Source organism: Penicillium cinerascens (assembly GCF_028974065.1).
Source record: "Penicillium cinerascens strain IBT 15544 chromosome Unknown contig_5_segment0_segment0, whole genome shotgun sequence".
NCBI classification, from domain to species: domain Eukaryota; kingdom Fungi; phylum Ascomycota; class Eurotiomycetes; order Eurotiales; family Aspergillaceae; genus Penicillium; species Penicillium cinerascens.
The window spans coordinates 1821720-1841854 of record NW_026695294.1 but is presented as its reverse complement, the minus strand read 5'-3'; the positions used below and the strand labels follow the sequence as shown (position 1 = coordinate 1841854).

Below are 20135 nucleotides of genomic sequence, written 5' to 3'. Positions count from 1 at the left end.
CGCAGCGCAAGCACGATCGAGTTCAACGTATGCAGAAGAATGTAGCCAGGGAACCCCACTAGTATTAAATATAGCGAGCTGGTGGCGACGAGTCGACGTCGGCTAACGGCAATCAGCCGTGACGATTCGCAAGACCCCAGTTCTGCAGTGGCCGAGTGGGGACCGGGCGGAGGACGCTCCGGATTAGATAACAGGTCGGAGGGGGAGGCCGTCAGCCTTATGGTGGCGGGAAATAACACAAGAAGCGTGGGAGATGGGAGGATCTTGGGATGGGACGCTCGTTTTCTCAATCGGATGTTGCCGAGGTGTAAGGCTGAGATCTTGTTTTTGGTTCTTGACAGGTTTTGGTGGGATCGCGGGGCGGTGGGATGGATCGACGGTCCGACGAAGGATGGTGGTAGGAGTCAAAAAAGGGGCGTCACTGGAAAAAAGGGAATTTGCAAGTCTACTGTCCTTCAGGCACAGAAGGAGGGATGCCTGTTGACGTCGGGACGGGGTTCTGCGTCACATGTGGCGGTGGTCACGTGGGATGTCTGCGTCGGGGAAGTTGTGTATACTGCTGAACAAGGTGCCCATACCCCATGTTGCATCTTATTATACAGCTGCTGCTACGCGAACAAAGGTAATCGAGAGAATATATTGTTCATAATGGGGTATCTAAACGTACATCTGGTCCCCCTTGCGGGAAAAACCCAGGCAAAAATAAACATCAAGGAAAAGCAACGAGCATGAGGACGGCTCCGGATGATCGGAAGCCGCGAGACAAGACAACTGTCGTCGGAGAGCTACACGGCTCTACTCGAGGCCCGGAGCGACACTTCTGTGACGCGGAAGTGAGGGAACGGTGAACGAAAACCAAGACGTTCCCACTGCGAAACTCTAGGTAGAGAGCTTCGCAAAGTGACGCGTCCAGATCCATCCAATCTCACGGGTGGGATCGTCTTGGTTCCGTGCTAGCCACAGCTCGCCCTTCTCGCCAACGACGTCGAAAATATCGCCGGTGTCGTAGGTCAGGTATGGATAACCTGCCTCGCGACGTGACCGGTCGATATTGAACTCGTAGAGGCTGGCCACATGGAACAGGACGGTGGGTTCCATAGGCGCAGCCTCTTGAGCGACACCCCCGTCGCTAGGGGTGTCTGACATCGGCATCGCTGACGAGAAGAAGCTGGAGTAGCGGCCAGCAGGAGAGGTCGGCGGATTTTGCTCACCGGCGGGGACCACGCTCGATGGCGCATTGATCACGTCGGCGAGGAAAGGAGTATCCAGACTTAGCCTGGGAAGCCTCGGGAACGACTCGGCCTCGAATTGGGTAGGTTGAGAGCTAGTGCCACTGGAGTTGGTCACCTCTTGCAGCAACTGGCTGTGGCTGTGGCTGCGTCCCGCGTCCAGGTGGTTTGAGGGGTCTGGTGGAGCGCGCGCAGAGAAGGATGAATCCGCCCGATGGCGGGCATCGGCTTGACTACCCATATGAGGTGACTGGAACAACTGGCTGGTGCCGTAGTCGTAGGACACCTTGGGTGAGTCTTCGGCGAAAGACTGCGGTCGGGGATTGGAGCTGGTAGTCGTCGATGGGCGACGTGAAGAGGTGATGTCTCTTGTGGACGGAGTATTGAAGTTCACAAGATTCACACTGTCGATCAAGACAGAGCCATTGCAGATGCCGAGTGAGAGAACCTGAGCTTCCGAGAAGGAGAAGTCACTGTTCCAGTCACTGATCACCTTTTGCATGTCATCTGGGAAGGCCTCTACAAAGGGTGCGACCTTCTGCTGCAAGATGGCATACCAAGTGAGCTGAATATCAGCCAAGTTCTTCAGGCATGCTTGGCCGAATTTGGCAGAAAGCGCAAAGAGCCGAGGCAGTTCTTCCTTGAGAGTCTCATTCAGAGCAATAAATTGCTCGCCTTGCTCAGTGGTCTTTTTGTCAGCTTTCTCTCCACGCTCCATGATCGACTTGTAGCGTCCATAATCCAATAGCCGCTTCTGTCGCTTCTTCATCACGCGCTCCGGCCCGGTATATAGCGCAATCACCTTGGAAGTGGGATCAATGCAAGATTTCGTGACAACGTCAACCTGAGAAGAAATGTAAGGACTGCAATCTGCGCGCGCGATCTGAGGGTGGAATACTTACATGTTCAGGCAGGGCGTTACTGATAATATCCAGAACTGACATCCTGAAGCCGCGCCACTTGCTGTCCAGCTCCGGGTAAGGAGAATGATGCACGTCGAGAAGTCCTTCGATGGTGCTCGCAAACTCATCGTACTGGATCATCCATCTCTTCGTGGATTCAACGTAATCTTGCACATCACGAACCATCAGTTGTAATTGGATGTATTGTTCGGCGAACTTTTCAGAGAGGGCGTCGTAGTCCCGGTCTTCGTACATATCAGACAGTCCAACTTGCTGACGTAGTTTCTCTGTGCGGCGACCAAAGGCCTTGGACAGACCAGTTCGCACATCAGACTGGTTGCGTTTTCGACCCACAACCTGGGTGACAAGATCCGCACGTTTCTTCATCTCGTTGATACGAACAGAGATATTGGTGACATCTTGCAAGGCAGACGAAAGACTTGCGCGATCAGGATGATCGTCAGGGGTTGCTTCCAGTAACTGGGCGAGAAGAAGAGGATACTTCAAGATGCGTTGCACAGGCTTTACAAGCAAGGAATCCAAGTCCCAGGCGCTTGTAAGATCCGATGCCCACTCACGGCACTCTTTGAGCCAAATAGCAACCTTAGGGTTGCGCTGAAGAAGCTGCAGTTTTTTGTTGGCAGCGTCGTGATTCTTCAAATAATCGGTGTACACTTTTTCCATTCCACTCATGTGGGTCAAGAATGCCGCGCCAAGGGTAGTAGCACGGTCTTTCTCGACCCCCGAGATGCCGGTATCTGCATTGAATTGTTCATCATCTCCCATGGCACCAGGTTGGGTGTTCCGGGTAGTGCGTCTGCTGGCCCAGCGCTGAGACCTTGGCATGATATAGACACTTCGAGCAGCCTTCTTCAGTGCATCCTGAAGGCTCATGGAGAATTGAACAATTTGGTCGGAGTTGCCAAATAGGACCTTCACATCATCTGCGGAGAGATCCAGGCAAGAGCTAGATGTGCCCTTATAGATGTCGTCGACAACCTTCATGTCTCGGCCAAACGTATACTCAGTATCAACCAGTTCTTTGATGATGTGACGTCGCTTCTTCAGACGACGCTGCTCTGGAGAGGGTGATTTTTTTGGCTCCACGAGCGCCGGATGCTCGAGCGATGGAGCAAGCGAGGTAGCCGAGGAATCCGCAGCTAGTGGAGACTGTGTAGATTCGACGCGTTGGAATGAAGAGTCCGCGCTGCTTCCAGTACTGAGCGTAGGGTCCCGTAGAGTAGGAACTCGGCCCGAGACAGAATGGGGTGCCTGAATGGTCCGAGACTCCTCACTGGCACTTTCAGTCTCAGCGGGGAGTTCCACTGGCCTGCGCTGAAGTTCGTATGCGGCTTGACGATTGACGGACAATCCAAGACCTGCGTTTGGATCGTTAGAGCCTTCCAGCTCAGCTATAGACATCATCAGATGCGGCGTGGGGGTGGGCACACCATCATTGATAAACCCTGGCTTTTCATGAGCAGGTGTGACTTCTTCATCTTCTGCGGCGATATGCATCCAGTCCATAATGGACGGAGAAGCATTCTCCCAGTCTTCGCGACCGACCAAGCTTGCACCGTGGAGGAGACGCTCATGCATTGGCTTCTCCTCGAATCTAGGAACGACAACTCCGTCATCTGTCAAGCTATCCGCTTGATCCTGCGCACGGGTGTCCACTTCAAGAGAGCTGTAATCCTGGGAGGTCCGCATGGGAGGAAGACGAGTACTGTTGTTGTTCTTGCCCCTCGTCAATTCCTCCAGATATAGCTGGGTCGCTCGACGCGAGTCCCATCTGCCTTGCCTGGCCAGGCTTGGAGGAGTAGAAAAGACGCCGGAGGGTTGCAGTTGCGGCGTATTGTTGAGGGTTGCAGGGCCCATCACACCGAGATCCTGGATCGGAGGATCGTTATCTGATGGCGGACTGGTTGAGGCAGCTGAGCACGTCTGAGTGGGTGGCTCCTCCTGTCCTGGCGGCGGCATCTGAAGGACCAGGTCATCACCACTCTCGTCGCATTCTTCGTCGCATGTATCATTCTGATTGTGTACCGAAGAAGTCCAGGAGCTTAAGCTCCATCTGGTCTGGTGTTGAGCGGCTTGTGAGTGCCGGGCGAGGTGCCGTGGCTCTTCATTATCGGTCCTGCTTGTGGAATGGAAGTAGGTCGTATCATGGAGCATAATTTGAATTGATTGCTTGTCATCATTCTCCGACATGCTGCAGTCCGGTTCATCACACGAGTCGCTGTCACTGGACTCGCGAATTTGCATGATGTGGTCCAACAATGTACGATGATCTGTGCTGGGCTTCCTCTCAATCAACTCGGATTGGGATTCAGGGCCGAAACGTGTGAAGTGGGTTTCATTGGAGCCGATTTTAATGGCGGTGACTGGCACGGCACCGCGCGATTCTCGAGGCACTCCATCTGGGACTCCCAGTGTGGGAGAATCCATGGTGGTGTGTGGTGCATCGTCGTTTGGAGGATCGATAACCGTAACCAAATTTAGTTGAGGGACACTGCGGGTTTCTTTGTTGTGACCGGGAGTCCCGGTCGACTCTTTTACAAGAGTAGCCATCTCGACAGGCGGCGGGATAAGCTTGGCCGTCGTAGCGGGGGTCAATGTCTTCTCATCCGATGGAGATTCAACCTTGTCAATACCCGCTTCGAGGTTTTGAGAGCGTCGCCGTCGAAGTTCTGCAGCCTCCTCTTCTTTTCGCTCATTCTCCTGGACTGTTCGATTGAATGCTTGTTGGATCCGTTGTCGCCGAGTTTCGAAATCAACATTTCCCAATTCGGGAATTCGGCGTTGTCGCGGCCGAGTATTGCGTGCCTCAGTATCAAGATCGGCAGACCTTTGTAATGACGAAACCCGATCACCGACTCTGGAGCGTGGCGAGGTCGGAACACCTTGAGATACCGGCTGTCGAGGTCGGGAGCTGCGTAGTGGTGGAGATTTCTTAGGAGGAGGTACGGAAATGTAGGCCTGAAGATGCCGGTTCCGTTCGGGTACCTGAGTACGGGTTCGGCCAATTGCCGTATCCCGCCTGCCACGAGCTGTCATCGCAAACGAGGTGGAACCATCTTCCGTCATGCGGGGTGGACTATCCTTCAGTGACGGTTTAGGAAGGCGGCTGGAACCCTTCGGGGCCAAAGGAGTGGCATTCGAGCGGTTGCTGAATGTCGGGTTATTGGCGTCTGATGAGAGGCTCTCGGGGCCGGAAGCAGTGACGAGGCGGTGCGAGGAAACAGGAATGCGGGACTTGGAATTTGGGCTTCCGGGCGATCCATCCCCTGGCTGCAAGGGCACTGAAACAGCCATGTCGTAAGCCCAAGGTTCAGCAAGGGGCTCCTTCTGAGTGTTCGCAGATAAATCACTCCGCACTCTGCGATGTCCGTTCATGCGCTGATGTGCTGTGTTTGCAGCTATGCTCACGGCTTCTAAAGAGCCCGCCTGCCCGAGATACCACGCAGTGGGAGTCTGCGGTGATCGGACAGAGGGTGGATTAGAAAACTCGGCAAAGGCCGGGTTAGGACTTGGAATACTGCCGTCCGAGCCCCGACGTCTCAGATGTGCAGGAATACCGTATCCCAAATTATTCAGCTGGGTGTCGACAGAGAGCAATTCACCAAACAAAGGCCGCCGAGGGTGAGAGATCGGTATCCGCTCGACGAGAGGTGGTGGTATAACAGCGTTTGTTTCCCCCAGTCTCTCGACATCAGGCGATGCTGGCGTGAAATCAGATTGCAGTCTCGGGTTGTTCGTTACGGAAATCGGCGGCAGGCAGTCTCGCAGTTGACGACGAGGAGCGAGACGTGAACGATCTGCGCCGTCAGCACTGCCAGCCGGGCTGGCAGCTCTTGAAGACGGTCGGGAGGCGGAGGGGAGAGGGAGGACCTGGTCAGCCTTCTCTTCGAACTTGCTGACGAGGTCTCTGATAGAGGTATTTCGGTGTCTGACGTTGGGAACATTTCGAGATGCACTGCCTGAGTGACCTCCCAATGTTGGTGAATCAGAGGTGGAACGGTAGGTCGGCCGTCTGGAGCGTGATGGATCCACCACGTTTGCAGGCAGGGAAGACACCCTGTCATTTGGGTTGCGACAGCCCGTCGCCATGCTGTTACTGGCGCCCGTTGTCACATCGCCGAAATCGCCCGTCGGGTTGGGTTCTAACTCGTCACGCTGTCGATAGAATTCGTCCGGGTCGGGAGACTCATCCCCACCGGCTTTGAAGTGACTGCTCGAAGGAAGATGATTTGTGGAGGCGGATAGGGTGGGATCGAGGCCTGATCGAAGAGAGGAATACGTGGTGCCCCCGAGAGACGCGAGAGGAGAGAGGTGTGCGATCGGTGATACATCAAATGGAGAGGAGTTGTCGTGCGGGGATTGGCTATAGGCGGGCGCAGACGATTGTCGCCCAAACGGAAGCGGCTTGTGATTCCGGGCGCTAGAATCATGCTCAACGCCGCTGCCAGACATTTTGCATGCTTCAGGCCGACGTGGACTGGCCGCGGTGTTGTCGAATGTGTGTGGGTTGGCCGGTATGCGTTGTTCCGGAATTGACGCCCAACGGGTATGTCGCGGATGGATTTCGGCTGGTTCAGGCTACAGAGCAATCCCGGGGTAGCGCACCCCCATTCAGCAGCATATTCGACAGTACCAGAACAGGTCGAGATGAGTACCAAAGAGTACCGGCGATTATGAAAGATGGGGAGAAGGATCGGCGGGTGAAGAGTGAGGAACAACGGAACCGACAGCCCGGGGGCCAGGAAATGCAGCGGAAGCAGGGACGGCGAATGAGAGTGTGCAGCAAATCGGCGGCGCTGTCAGCGTCTACCAGCTGTGGGCGTTGATAGGCGGGCAGCCTGAGGGGGTCGGAAAATCAGGCCAGGAAGATGGTGTGGAAACCCGCGGGCCAGATCGCTAGCTTTCGGAGGGCTGAACTGCAGTGTCGATCGCAGATGTGATAGAGTCGACTCGTAGAGTACTCCTGGAGATCGTGAGAGACGAAGGTGTAGGGATCGCGTGCAGGGGAGGAGGTTGGAAAAGTCGGAGATGATCAGTCGTCCTCACATGAAGAGACTCGGCAGCTCTAGAACGTCGCAAGGTGAAACCGTGGAATCGGTGGAATCGGGGAAGAATCCTTTGTGTCGCGGAGTTTGGGGTTTCTTTGATGATCTGTGATCTGTGCACTGAAGAAAGTGCTTGTAGAGCTCCTTGCCATCGGTAGGTGCCTATACGAGACGGTACTACTATCGTCCACCGGGCATACTATTGTCTTATTCTAATCTAATTAATGTTCAGGAACACGCCTTTCCCCTGCCTTGAAAACATGGAACACGCTGACGCAGTGGGGACGCAATCCAGTCGCAACGGCCTTTCTAGACCACGGCCCCGTTCCATGGCTCGCCCGCGCCTAATCTCCGACCTTTTTTTTTTTTTTACTCTTCTCGTGAAGGTATTTTTAACTTTTAGATTGTAAGGCTGCGATGAAGCCATAGTGGAATCCAATTCACACACGGTAGCACCGAGTTTATCGGTGGATTAATGAATTAATGACCCATTTCAAATCAGATACTCTTCGTTCGTGGCACCCGCGATTACCTGCTTCCGCCCGCTCCCTACGGAGTTCTATCAACCTCCTTGACGCGTCGCGTCGCTAACCCTCGTCACAATTGCGATGTAAACGCCATGGGCAAGAAGCGCAAGAGGCCCGGAAAAGGTGGCCGTCGTGGTCCCACGGCCTCGTCTCAGCCTGGTATGACCCCATCGCCAGCTCGTTGCAAATCTCCCAAAGCCTCAGATGCACGAAACGGCCAAACCACCCACCCCGTGATCTCGTTGTACTACCGAGAGGTACTCACCCTGCGTCAATATCTCCTCTCTCATCTCCCTGTATCTTCCAAACTTCGGCGCCGGCGCATCGCATCGCTGGCGAAATCGCAAACGGCCGAGCCCAGCGCCCGGTCATTAGCAAATCTTCTCGATTCCACATTGGTCGGTGTCTTGAAGGAGTCAACTCCGAAGGTCGACTCCGAACGCCAGCGAGACTATCGCGCATTCAGCCAGTCCCAATCGCGGTCGATCCTCGTCAGCACGGACACGGGACCGACCTCGCCCCAATCCGAGGTAGGATCGTGATTAGCAATAGCGTGCGCAGGAGGCCGAGGTTTCAGTTGACTGACGTCCGTGTGTAGGTGGTCGACTTTGCCATAGAGACTATTTTTAGAAAGGCTGGCTACCAAAGACCTGAGCACTTGCTCACGCATGGCTTCCGTCGCCCGGCGGTTGGCCAAACTGCCCTGGATGTCATTCCCGGCGTCGTGGCTCAGTTCCCGAACCACAATGTACGCATCTTAAAGGAAGCGCCGTGGGCGGATGTCTTGGGACTGCTGGGTCAAAATGGTGATGAGATCATAATACGCCTACTGTTCGACTGCGGTATCTTTGCTCCTATTGACGCTCGAAGTGGCATCTATTTCCAATTGAGTGGTATGTACCTGGCTCGGCTAGATCTAGAAACAGAATTACTCACTATATTACTCAGGACTGCCGCTGTCAGGGCTTCAGCGAATTGATAATTCATATTCAAAGTCCCAAAAAGAACCTGCCAATAAAAAGCCAGGTACAAAAAAGAGTGTTCATGTTGGTTGTCGTGGTGAGGCTCGAGGCCCAAACAGCATCATTCTACTCCGCCGTCGAATGCTTTACAGCAGATACACCCGCCCGTTGAAGGAAAGTGCGCCATTTGGATTAGGAGACACTCGTAAGTTGATTAATCTAGACTCTTCGTTATTCGCACTAACTCTCCATCTAGACGTCTTCAACCGCCGCTTTTCCCTCGACTCGACGGCAGAGACGGTGCACGTGATGAAATACATCTTTCCTCGGGAATTCGGCCTGCATAATGTCTTCACAAGCGCAGCAGATCCCAAAGAGAACGTGGACTTGTTCTCAAACCACCGAGACCGTGAATATGAACTAGCTTGCGTCGAAGAACAAAGAAGACAGAATCGTTGTCAATCCAGTGGTGATCAATTGCGCGCCGAGCTCGGAGGAAATGATTTTGGGAAGCTACCAAGGCGATTGCGTGGGCAGGCTTTGGAGTTGGTCCAGAGGCTCCGAGTGCATCATGCCCGTTGTTCCTATGGGGAACTTTTGAAGTACTATTGTCCTGAGGTGAGTTCTCTTCCTCAAATTGCCCATGCACCGCAACTAACCTGAACAGCCTACTGGGCCTTGGAAACTCGGCACCTCGGAACCTCCCACCACAAAGGGAGTCAAAGACGGCGAACCTGGATCTTCTCTGGAGCAGAGCTTGGTAACACAGATGCAAGCCAAACCACATTGCAGTCGATTGACGAAAAGCTCGGGTATTGCCTTATCACCGGGTAGGGCATCTAATGTCGAGAGAGGAGGCAAAGAAGAGTGCCCCTCACGATTCAATAAGCCTAAACTGAGCTTAACCGATTACGCGACCCCTGCCTCTTCCGTTTCAGCCTTCTGTCGCGCCGTTCTCCAGAAATTGATACCGCTCGCCTTCTTCGGGGAAGGGCCTGACGGTGTATCCAATCGGAGAATAATCTTCAAACATGCCGATTCTCTCATCAAAATGCGACGATATGAGAGCCTAAGTTTGCATAAAGTGTGCAAAGGTCTAAAGGTTTGTTTTCCTATCACCCAACCACTTTAGCGTGGAAGGTCTTCCTAACCCGACATGAATACAGGTCACTGCCATTCCCTGGTTGGTCCCTCCAAAGTTGGACTCCCCAGTCGAAGGAAAGACAAAGAAAATTTCCTTGTCTGACTTTCAAAAGCGTATACGGCTCTTGCACGAATTTATCTTCTTCGTATTTGACTCCATCCTTATTCCTCTTGTGCGGGCCAACTTCTATGTCACCGAGTCGCAAACTCACCGATACCGCCTCTTCTACTTCCGCCACGATGTATGGAAGCGTTCGACAGAGCAGCCCCTCACAGAGCTGAAAGCAACTATGTTTGAGGAGCTTGAGCCGAAGCGCCTTAACCGCATGTTGGCCCGCCGCTCTCTCGGGTATGGCTCGCTGCGTCTGCTTCCGAAGGCTACTGGCCTACGACCTATCTTGAACTTGCGACGACGAGTTGTCAAAGGAGCCGATTGGCGTAACAAGAAATTTGCGACCAGCGTCAATTCCACCATCACACCCATCTACAACATGTTGAATTGGGAGCGACAACAAGCGCCCGCGAAGATGGGTGCATCGTTGTATTCGGTAGGAGACATGCATCCACGGCTAAAAAGGTTCAAGAAGCAATTATCACAGCAGCTGCCATTATCAGGGCCAAGGAATTTTGGCGACCTACCTCGACTTTACTTTGTCAAGCTTGACATCCAAGCTTGCTTCGACACCATCCCTCAGCAAAATCTATTGCAAGTTGTGGAAGAGCTGGTCTCTCAAGAGAACTATCATATCACCAAACACGTGGAAATAAATCCTCATGGTGCCGACCCGCGAGGATATCCCAGACGCAAGTTTGCAGCGCGGGCTGCGCCAGTCACGAAGCAGCAGCATTTACCAGATCTCATCGCTAATGGTGGTCACCCTCGAAAGCCAAATACTGTCTATGTCGATACTCTCAACCAAAAAGTACAGGGTGCTGAGGAGCTGCTGGACCTTCTAGACGAACATGTGCGCAACAACCTGGTCAAGATGGGGAAGGAGTTCTACCGCCAGCGCAACGGTATCCCACAAGGCTCTGTTCTGTCCAGTCTTCTTTGCAATTTCTTCTACGCCGAGCTAGAACGCGAAGTGTTGGGATTTCTACAACCGAGAGAGTCATTACTCATGCGACTAATCGATGATTTCCTCCTCATCACCACCGATCTCAACCAAGCGACACAGTTCATGGAGGTCATGCTTCGTGGTCAGCCTAAATACGGCGTCACCGTTAACCCGACCAAGAGTTTGGCCAACTTCACCGCTGCAGTCGACGGCATCCACATCCCCAGGTTGGAGGGGACATCGCTCTTCCCGTACTGTGGATGCTTAATTGATACACACACACTCGAAATCCACCACGATCGTGACCGGATGCTCGATGGAGGGGATTCTGCGGCAGCCAACCTCTCAAACGCCTTGACAGTCGAAACGAATCGTCTACCGGGCCGCATGTTTACCCGTAAAGTACTCTCAACGTTCCGACTGCAGATGCACCAGATGTACCTGGACGAGGCACACAATTCTCGCAGTACAGTTCTCGCCAACCTCTACACCAGTTTAATCGCATCGGCCATGAAGATGTACCGCTATATGAAATCTCTGCGAGGGCGCGCCCATCCCGAACCACCCATCATTATCCAGACCGTCAACGCATTGATTCTGCAAACAATCAAGATGATCCAGGCCCGCCGCGCATCCAGCAACGCGCCCTTGAAATGCTTCCTGCGGCTCTCACATGTGCATTACCTGGCCGCGGCGGCATTTCGGTTTGTGCTGAAGCGCAAGCAAACACGATATACGCCGGTCCTCCACTGGCTGGAATCGGTTGGGAAAGAGTCGCGACCGACGACAAACGGAGAGGCTGTACGGATGATGCAGGTGGTGAAACGAGGAAATGTGGTCTTTGAAGGATGGCGGTTCTAGACCTCCAAGTAAGACATCAATGTACAAATTTCTACGGGCTCCAATAAGATACGGCGTTAGTGGATCACACTGATGCAGACCGCGGATCGACCGGCAGTGGACGAGCACCCGAGTGGTCTAATAGAACACAACTGCTGGATCCAGGGAGACGAAACAATTCCGATCGCATGGAAGTTACAGCGGGACACTTTTTTTTTGACCCAGTGCAGAATAGAATGGCAGTGCGCGATCGGCGCGATCATCCCTTTGATAGATACATGTAGGTACATAGTTGCACCTAGTAAATACCGCGGTGTAAAAGTACCCGTAGGTACCTCCCAGGAGCCCCTGTTCTCGGCCAGACCGCGCCTGAGGCTCCGCTTGCGATTCCAACCTCGACTTCGATCTTCAACTTCAGTCGTTTTCATACCCGTCGACACTCCTTTTGCGTTTTCTGTTTTTGTCTTGATTCTGCCACCTTCTTTCGTCCTTCGTCCTTCGTCCTTCGCTTTCCCTTCTTTCCACCCCCTTGGCTCCGATGCTCACCCGCCGATCCGCCTCCTGATCCGCTTATCTTCGTTTTCCCTTCTTTCCACGACCTCCTGATCTGGCTATCATCAGGCTGCGGCTGAGCCTGCACTTCATTTCTCTATCACGTTGATCGAATTGTCATCGTCTTACCATTTTCCACGCTGCAAGACGCATATCCCTCGCCTCCCCCGACCAGACAAAAAACCCAAGCCTTGCGTGCGATCAACAACCGCCCCCCTTCCGCCCACCTCCCGACGAGTCTTACCCCATCGCGTGTGTTTGGATGCTGTTTGGCTCCGTGAAGGACAATTGCGATTGAGAGAGTGACTACATGAGATCATGACCACCGTCTGCCCGAGCCCCAACTCCCCACCCGAGTTGTCGGGGTCGAAATCGTCCAAGTCCTCCTCCTTCCATTCCTCCTCCCAGATCGACGATCCCGACAGTATCTTCACGGATGTTGGAAACTTCGAGGATATCGGTCTCGAAGATGACTCCGAACTTCCCATTGTCGATCCTGCGACCACCCCTTATGGCCGTGGTCTGGCATCGCGGTCGCCCGCGGGCAGATTGTCCAACAAAAGCCCTGCTGCCGCGACTCGCGACTTGACCGCGACCCCGAAGCCCCGAAAACGAAGTCCTTTCCCCCCAATTCATAATCAGATCAATGGTGCCATGCGTACCCCGCAGTCTGCGGGATCCCTGTCCACAAGGTCTGGGAACAGGAGAGACTCAGGAAGTACGACCAATTCGGGGGGGCTGACCCCGGTACAATCTCGTCGGTCACGGTCGACATCACCACTGCGTCCGATGTCCAGTCGCTCTGCTTCGACTACCAGTCTGGCCCTATCGCCGCTCTCCGCACGCGTCCCGATGCAGAAACAGAACTGGCAACAAAGCCGCAAGTCGCTGAAAGAATTGGAGGAAGAATACCATGACTCAGATGATGAGCTGCCCGACGATGCCAGCCTATGGAATATCCCGATCTCTCCCCGCCCAGTGCAAGATCGCCCTCCGTCTCGCGCACCCAGCCCGAGTGGTCGCAGTCCTGGCCCACGACCATTGCCGATTTCCCACACAGTTACTGAAACTTCGGGTGCCCACAATCCACCAAATGGCTCTTCTTCCAAGGCTGCGCGCATGCGGCGAACGCAGCGGTCCAGTTCTGCTGGTCCTGAACGAGGCCAAATCTCCCCACGAAACCCTCGCGCCTATTCGTACAACAGTTATCTCTCAGACTTGTCCGAAGAGGCAAGAATCATTACTGAAGCTTTGGAACACCATGCGGGTGAAAGTGAGCGCAAACAGGAGGAAAATGTTCAGAATGGCGTATCACGGAAATCGAGCTCGGAGTCGCAAGAGCCCGTTGAATTGCCGCCTCTGCAGAAATCCAACATAATGATCGATCCGTTACCTATTAGCAAGGAGAAGGAGAAGGTGCTTACTCGCACACGCCCGAGCTGGCTTCCACCTAAGGACCAGAAGGAGGAGAAAAAGCACCTGAAGGAATACAAGCAGATGATGGCCCAGTCGCGGGAAGCTGGTTAGTATTGCATCGTTCTTAGGGGCTTACACAAGCTAACTATGATCCAGAGAAGCGCAGGGCTGCCCGAGCTGCTTCCGAGCAGTGCGAGAAAGATACGACCCGAGATGCCCTTCAAAATATCTGGGATGACTTTATTGGCCCCAACTGGGACGGTGCTATGCGTGCGCCTCGGACACGAGAGCTTTGGTGGCGCGGAATCCCTCCTCGGAATCGTGGAGCTATGTGGATGCGTGCCATTGGCAACGAGCTGGAGCTCAACGAGGAAACCTACAAGAAAGCATTACAGCGAGCCAAGGATCTGCGATCCAAGAAGGAAGAGCCCAGTGAAAGTCACAAACGCTTGCTGGACTGTTTCGAAGCCATCGACTCTGATGTGCCCAAGGCCTTCCCTGACTTGAACCTCTTCCAGGAGGGCGGCCCATTACGGGAAACGCTTATCGATGTCCTCCAGGCTTATTGCATGTATCGCCGCGATGTGGGCTACATCCATGGTCTGCACACCATTGCTGCTCTGCTTGTCCTGCAATTCCCAACTCCCAGCTCCGCTTTCCTCTCCATGGCCAATGCCCTGAACCGACCATTGCCCGTCGCCTTTCTCACTTGGGACCGCGGGGCCATGGCACGCACCTATGCTTTGGCATCCGATACCTTGCGGTACAAGTTCGGCCGGCTTTACAACCACCTCCATGAAACCCTCCGTCTCTCCGACGAGGAACTTTGGGAACCGATGTTCCGCTCCTTGCTCACCAACGGTCTTGATCTCGAGCGCATCTCCCGTGTGTGGGACTGCTGGGTTTTCGAGGGCGACCGCATCATGATCCGTTCCGCTGTCGCCATCCTTGGCTGTCTCCAGGCTCAACTGTTCTCTTTCCAACAGCCCGATGACCAGACTCGCATCAATGTGCGCAATATCCTAGGCTGGGGACCTCGCCATATTGGCGCGAATAACCAGAAGCCTAAGGAACGCCACAGTGCACCGGCTGCAGCAGGATTTGGCGGTGGTCAGGTCTCCAATCCTGAGGAGGTTGATTATTGGATCCTCACGGCAGCAGGCAACGAAGACCGGTTTATGTCTGCAGTAAGGGAAGCTGGAAAAGTGCGGCAATAGCCCACCTGGAACATGACATGGGACATGTCATCTGCATAAAGCCATCATATTGCATACTCTGCATTGACCCCACCTACTCTCGCTTCATCACCTTTTCTCGATGCGCCTCCCTTTCTCTCCACCCAAGGCGCAATTCAGGCTTTATCCAGTCGACTTTTTGATGCCATTGATATACCACTCGCTTACCCCCGGGAGCGCGCCATGAACCATACATACTATTTCGTCCTGTATGACCTTGACTAATGACTATGGTGGTTTTACCTTGAACACATCACGCGTCTTGACTATTGTCTATTGTCTATTGTCTGTTGTCTGTTGTCTTTTACTTGACTCGATACGCCGTATATCATCCCACTCGCTATCTACATTGCTCTTTCAATTTGCGTCTTGTTTTCTGGCCGTCTCCTTGGTTTCTTTTCCTGACTTCTCAATACTGTATTCTTAAAATCATGGCCCGAAGGTGCATTTCCCATTGGTGATGCTCGATAGTTGTACACGTTGCAATCGAGTCTTTTCTATAAACCGCGAGGGGGTACACCGTAAGCAGTGTCCGATCTCTATAAAACTTCGAACCCATCTACAAGTCTATCTATCCTCTTTATGGGCTGGGAATCTTTCCCTCATACTCCAAAACAGCCGGATGCTTCACCCCACCAATCCTCAACTTCTTCCAATCCCTCTCAACTCCCTCCTCCACATCCGGAAACGGACCCATAGGCGTAATAGCCTTGGGATTAATATCCCCGTGACTCTTCGTATACTGCAACGTATCAGTATCACACACCCACCAACCTTGGAAATCAAAACTCACATTCTCCTTGATATGCCTAAAATCCGTCGAATTTCTCGCCGCTTCGACATCCCAAAACATCCCCTTCAACCAATTATTCAAAACCGGATAATCATGCCGAATCGTCCCAAGATTACACTTGAAATGCTGCACGTAAACGGTATCGAACCGGATCAGAGTCGCATATAGCCGAATATCCAGCTCCGTCATTGTTTCACCAAGAACGAACGGCCCGCCGTTGGCAGCGATGATACGTTCTAGTTTATTCAATGCGCCGAAGACAGGAATCACGTTCTCGTCGTAGTCTTCTTGTGTAGCCGCAAACCCCGCCTTGTATACTCCCGCGTTGACATGGGATTGCATCCAGGGAGTAATAGCATCGATCGTGTCGCGCAGGTGTTCCGGGTAGAGGTCAATTGAGGCGACGTTCTGCGGCAAGATCTCGTTGAACGCCGTAGGCAACCATCTGAGCAACTCGGCGCTTTCCTATATCCCTTATCAGCAAACAATCCTTTAAGCCTCCCGGAAGGTAAAAAGTACATTACAAACCGCCACCCCGGCCTTCTTGTCCCATAAAAGCGGCACCGAATACCGCCCCTTGTACTCCGGATCCGCGCGGAAATAAATCTTGTGCAAATAATCCTCTCCAAACAGATGATCAACCGTTGCGCCGGGATATTCGTCATCCGAAGCCGGGAAGCGCCATCCCGGCCAACCGTTCTCGTCGCCTTTCGGGTATGGTTTTACGATGCTGATGGAGATGATGTCGGTTAGGCCTTTTAGGTGCCGGATGAAGTTTGCGCGGTGTGCGAAGGGGCAGAAGAGGCCTATGTAGAGGTGGTAGCGGCCTTTTTCGGCGGGGAATTGGGGGCTTGGGATGGTACCGTGCCAGCCGTCGTTGGTTGAGGGGGTGTGGATGGCGGTCATTGGGGGTTTAGGTGGTGGGTTTGCAGAGAGGGTTGTGTATAGTTTTGAGAGTCTTTGGATTGTGCGATTCATGGAGAGTGAAGAGGAAGTGTACAGGAGTGGCTTTGAGTTGGGACGATGTGTTTATCAGGTGGAGTTACAAATCTTGGAAGTGTTCCGCGGATCTGCTCCGACAGATATAGATTGGGAACTGTTATTCGGATCCGACTCCATTTCGCTGATTTTAGGCGGTGTATATACTAGATTGTGGTGAATCAAGTCTATATTGTGCTGCGACTGGTAATCACTTCAATTGTAGCTTGCAGCATCTTAGGAACAGTCCGGCTCCGAATAGAAAGTAGGCCAAGTGAAGCTCCCCTGTAGATCTTTCCGAAAGTAATAGAACCAAGGAATAGCTACCGCCCAATCAATTCTCCGGCTGATTCCAATGACCACAGCAATTAAACGGAGATCTGGTTTCTAGATCTCGTGCCCGTTTTCCTCAGTGGCGAACGCGAGCATTCGTCCCGATCGTATGATTGGTTCTGACGTCAACCATACTTTGTAGCGTAAATGCACGCCAACTCTATTGACACCGCTCGGTACAAATTAAAGTAATTGACGCCTGCACTTCTAGGATCCTGCATTTGAATCACACGGATCCTTTCTCATTCGACATAAGTTTCTGAAATTTCCGTGCCTCTCCCATTCCAGAACAATACTAAGGCCTACCAGATCATGGCTTCTACAATCACCAACGGTCGCGCAAATGCGATGCGGTAAGACATTCAGGAAGCTCAGTGCCGCAATTAACTTTGACCTGAACAATCCTCTAACCATCGACCGGGTACGCATAGGACTCGAAACGTGGCGATCGCCAGCATGATCGCCGTCGTGACATCAAACTGGCTTCTTTTCCGCGCTCAGTCCCCGAATAGCAAGGATGTGTTGTACACCGAGAAGGATAAGAAGATGATGAATGGACAAACGGGATCGGCTGCCACCGCGCGGACGCCTTCGCGGGAGAGGGCGGAGAAGCATTAAAGGTGCGTTGGAAGTTGTATAGTTGGACTCTTGAGGCGGCATCACCATATTCGAAGTTCTAAGAGCACATATTGGCCTGACTGAAAAAATTTTGATTCCTTATCTGGACGAGACAACGTTGCAAGTCTTTTATTGATGTTCTCTGGATACCTTTGTATGAGTCGGAGAGTCAGGCACAATTTTCTCTTGAGACCACTCCTAAGCTGCTCGGCAAGTTACAGTCGTTCTCGGCGGGGCCACGTCTAGACCCCAAGGGCTGTGTCGCACGGGAAGCTCACGATTGCCATGCAATCAGCTGACTTTTCAGTTAATGGATAGTGGAGAATGGTGAGCATTAGATTGACTTACTGCGTCCATTACGGCCCCAATAGCCTACGGCGCCGATAATATAACTAGAAGCCAATGGCTCGATGTAGGCACGAACCTCTGGTAATCGGTAGCCGCGACGAGAACATTTCCACCAGACGCAAAGCCAATTGTACCGAAAAAGCCATGGTACGTGTTAATAGCATCAGAAAACTCTAATTCACAGGCCATTTCAATCAAAAGTGGGACAACATCAACCCGGGCTCAAGGCACGCAATCGTGATAACTGCTCCATTCGATAAACCGAGGCGATAAAAATCCTCGATCACCTGGATATTCAGGCCGATCAACCTACGGAATGACCGAACAAGAGCAGGGCGAGCTAAATCAGAAATAGCCCAATACCACCTTCAACTAAGACAAGACCCTTAAAACTGCTACCAAAAGTAACGCTCGTGATTACTCTGAGTTTTCCTTCGCCCCTGGTGGATCTTGGCCCCAAGCCAAACCCGAAGTGGAAAACTAGCCTCAGTAGCGCCCCAACGCACCCAATGAACAGTCCAGATGGATCGCTCGTGCTTTCTGGACGGGATCAAATCATGGGCTTGACTGAAGTTGAGGCTTAGCTCCCGTTGAACAGGTAACATTGTTTCTATTAGAAACGCAGCGATTGGACAAGAACTCAGGCATGCCTCGACCATCTGCGCTGCTCACCGAGTCACTTCTAGAGCCTCGATATCATTTCATAGCCCCCTCGTGCCCGGGTAGAGCGATATATAACTCTGGCGCTGGACCCTGAGTCGCATGTTCTTCTCTGCATCCCACTGCCGGCGCCATGGGTCGTTCGCCCATTCACCGGGCCGTCCTGGCTGCTCTATGGCTTACGCTCTTGTCGCTTGCAGCAGCGATCGCACTTCCTAAACCAGATTCCCAATCGGAAGTGCCATTCGAGAATGAGGTCTCCACACTTCAGGCTCGAGCCGACAAGTTTCTCTTGAGAATCATGCCTCTTGGCGCATCGATCACGATGGGATACAAATCCACCGACGGTAATGGCTATCGAGAACATATCCGCCAGCAGCTCCGCTACGAGGGCTGGCAGGTTGACATGGTCGGAAGCAAGAGAAACGGCACCATGCACAACAACGTCAGTCATCCCGCCCCCAGCCAAACAATCCCGAGCAGAATCTAACCAATCTCCAGCATCACGAAGGCCATATCGGCTTCAGAGTCGACCAACTTATGGATGTCGTTGATCAAACCATCCCAAAGCAACCAAACCTAATCCTCATCAAGTAAGCTCCCCCCATCCACCCGCTAAGACCCCCATATCTAACCCACACAGCGCCGGCACCAATGACGCCACACAAAAACACTCAATCTCCTCCGTGGGCACGCGGATGAATAGCCTCATAAGTAAACTAATCGACCAGATCGAAGGCACAACAATAATCCTCTCGACACTCCTTCCTAACGGACTCGAACCGGAACTCGTAAAAGAAATCAACAAACAATACCGCACCCTTGCAGCATTCTGGCGCGCGAAGAACGGCCGTGTCGTTCTCGCCGAGATGAGCAATCTCATCAAAGAAGACCAGTTGGTCGATGGTACCCATCCGGATGATTACGGGTACAAGGAGATGGCGTCGGTTTGGTGGGCGGCTATTCAGGTTGCGCAGGCCGAGGGGATGCTTCAGCAGGCGAGTGATACGAGCGTGAATGGGACTATCAGTGACGCTTTCGAGAAGAGTCTTGATGATAGTACGGATAATCCGGATCTGCCGGCTTATGCGGCGACGCCGCAGCCGGTGCTTAACGGTGGGGTTTCTAATGTGGGCTTGGGGATGGGGTGGATCCTGGGCTTGCAGGTCTTAGGCAGTGCTTTGATGATGGGATGTTTATGAGGTGTTTGGATAGACTAATTTTTCGCGCTTGTCGCTTTGTACATAAAATAGATACATTTTCCCAAGGTAGTACATATTACAGTGCATTCGCCTTCAAGCCGGGTGGGCTTGAGTGGAATGTCTTCATTTCATTACCCAGCGTCGGTTGAATGGATACGAGGTAGTTCCAAGGTTGTAGGGAAAGTAGTGGAGCCAGTCCACAATTCTATTGTCTATAAAATGGGCATTATAATGCCTTTTGTTTTGAATAATCATGATCGAGACAACTCCACG

At 52.8% G+C, this 20135-nt stretch overlaps 6 protein-coding genes across 6 annotated transcripts; 4 read left to right on the top strand and 2 right to left on the bottom strand.

The window, feature by feature from the left end:
- Nucleotides 1-879: 879 nt before the first annotated feature.
- Nucleotides 880-6604, bottom strand: N7498_005144 (putative Rho guanyl nucleotide exchange factor; the record flags this gene model as incomplete). Its single annotated transcript, XM_058452206.1, has 2 exons — nt 880-2073; nt 2132-6604. The coding sequence occupies 2 exons, from the start codon at nt 6602-6604 to the stop codon at nt 880-882; spliced, it is 5667 nt and encodes a 1888-aa protein (XP_058308744.1).
- Nucleotides 6605-7816: 1212 nt separating this feature from the next.
- N7498_005143 (telomerase reverse transcriptase) lies at nt 7817-11748 on the top strand (the record flags this gene model as incomplete). Its single annotated transcript, XM_058452205.1, has 6 exons — nt 7817-8254; nt 8323-8617; nt 8673-8891; nt 8943-9304; nt 9354-9788; nt 9853-11748. 6 exons carry the CDS (start codon nt 7817-7819, stop codon nt 11746-11748), a joined length of 3645 nt encoding a protein of 1214 aa, XP_058308743.1.
- An 849-nt stretch (nt 11749-12597) lies between these two features.
- N7498_005142 (putative TBC domain protein) lies at nt 12598-14912 on the top strand (the record flags this gene model as incomplete). Its single annotated transcript, XM_058452204.1, has 2 exons — nt 12598-13801; nt 13852-14912. The coding sequence occupies 2 exons, from the start codon at nt 12598-12600 to the stop codon at nt 14910-14912; spliced, it is 2265 nt and encodes a 754-aa protein (XP_058308742.1).
- Nucleotides 14913-15510: 598 nt separating this feature from the next.
- N7498_005141 (putative cell wall organization protein/glutathione transferase (Gto3)) lies at nt 15511-16629 on the bottom strand (the record flags this gene model as incomplete). The annotated part of the gene is made up of 3 exons (XM_058452203.1): nt 15511-15672; nt 15724-16188; nt 16252-16629. The coding sequence occupies 3 exons, from the start codon at nt 16627-16629 to the stop codon at nt 15511-15513; spliced, it is 1005 nt and encodes a 334-aa protein (XP_058308741.1).
- A 717-nt stretch (nt 16630-17346) lies between these two features.
- N7498_005140 (uncharacterized protein) lies at nt 17347-17652 on the top strand (the record flags this gene model as incomplete). Its single annotated transcript, XM_058452202.1, has 2 exons — nt 17347-17387; nt 17466-17652. 2 exons carry the CDS (start codon nt 17347-17349, stop codon nt 17650-17652), a joined length of 228 nt encoding a protein of 75 aa, XP_058308740.1.
- A 1141-nt stretch (nt 17653-18793) lies between these two features.
- On the top strand, nt 18794-19862 carry N7498_005139 (SGNH/GDSL hydrolase family protein; the record flags this gene model as incomplete). Its single annotated transcript, XM_058452201.1, has 3 exons — nt 18794-19105; nt 19162-19253; nt 19304-19862. 3 exons carry the CDS (start codon nt 18794-18796, stop codon nt 19860-19862), a joined length of 963 nt encoding a protein of 320 aa, XP_058308739.1.
- Nucleotides 19863-20135: the final 273 nt, after the last annotated feature.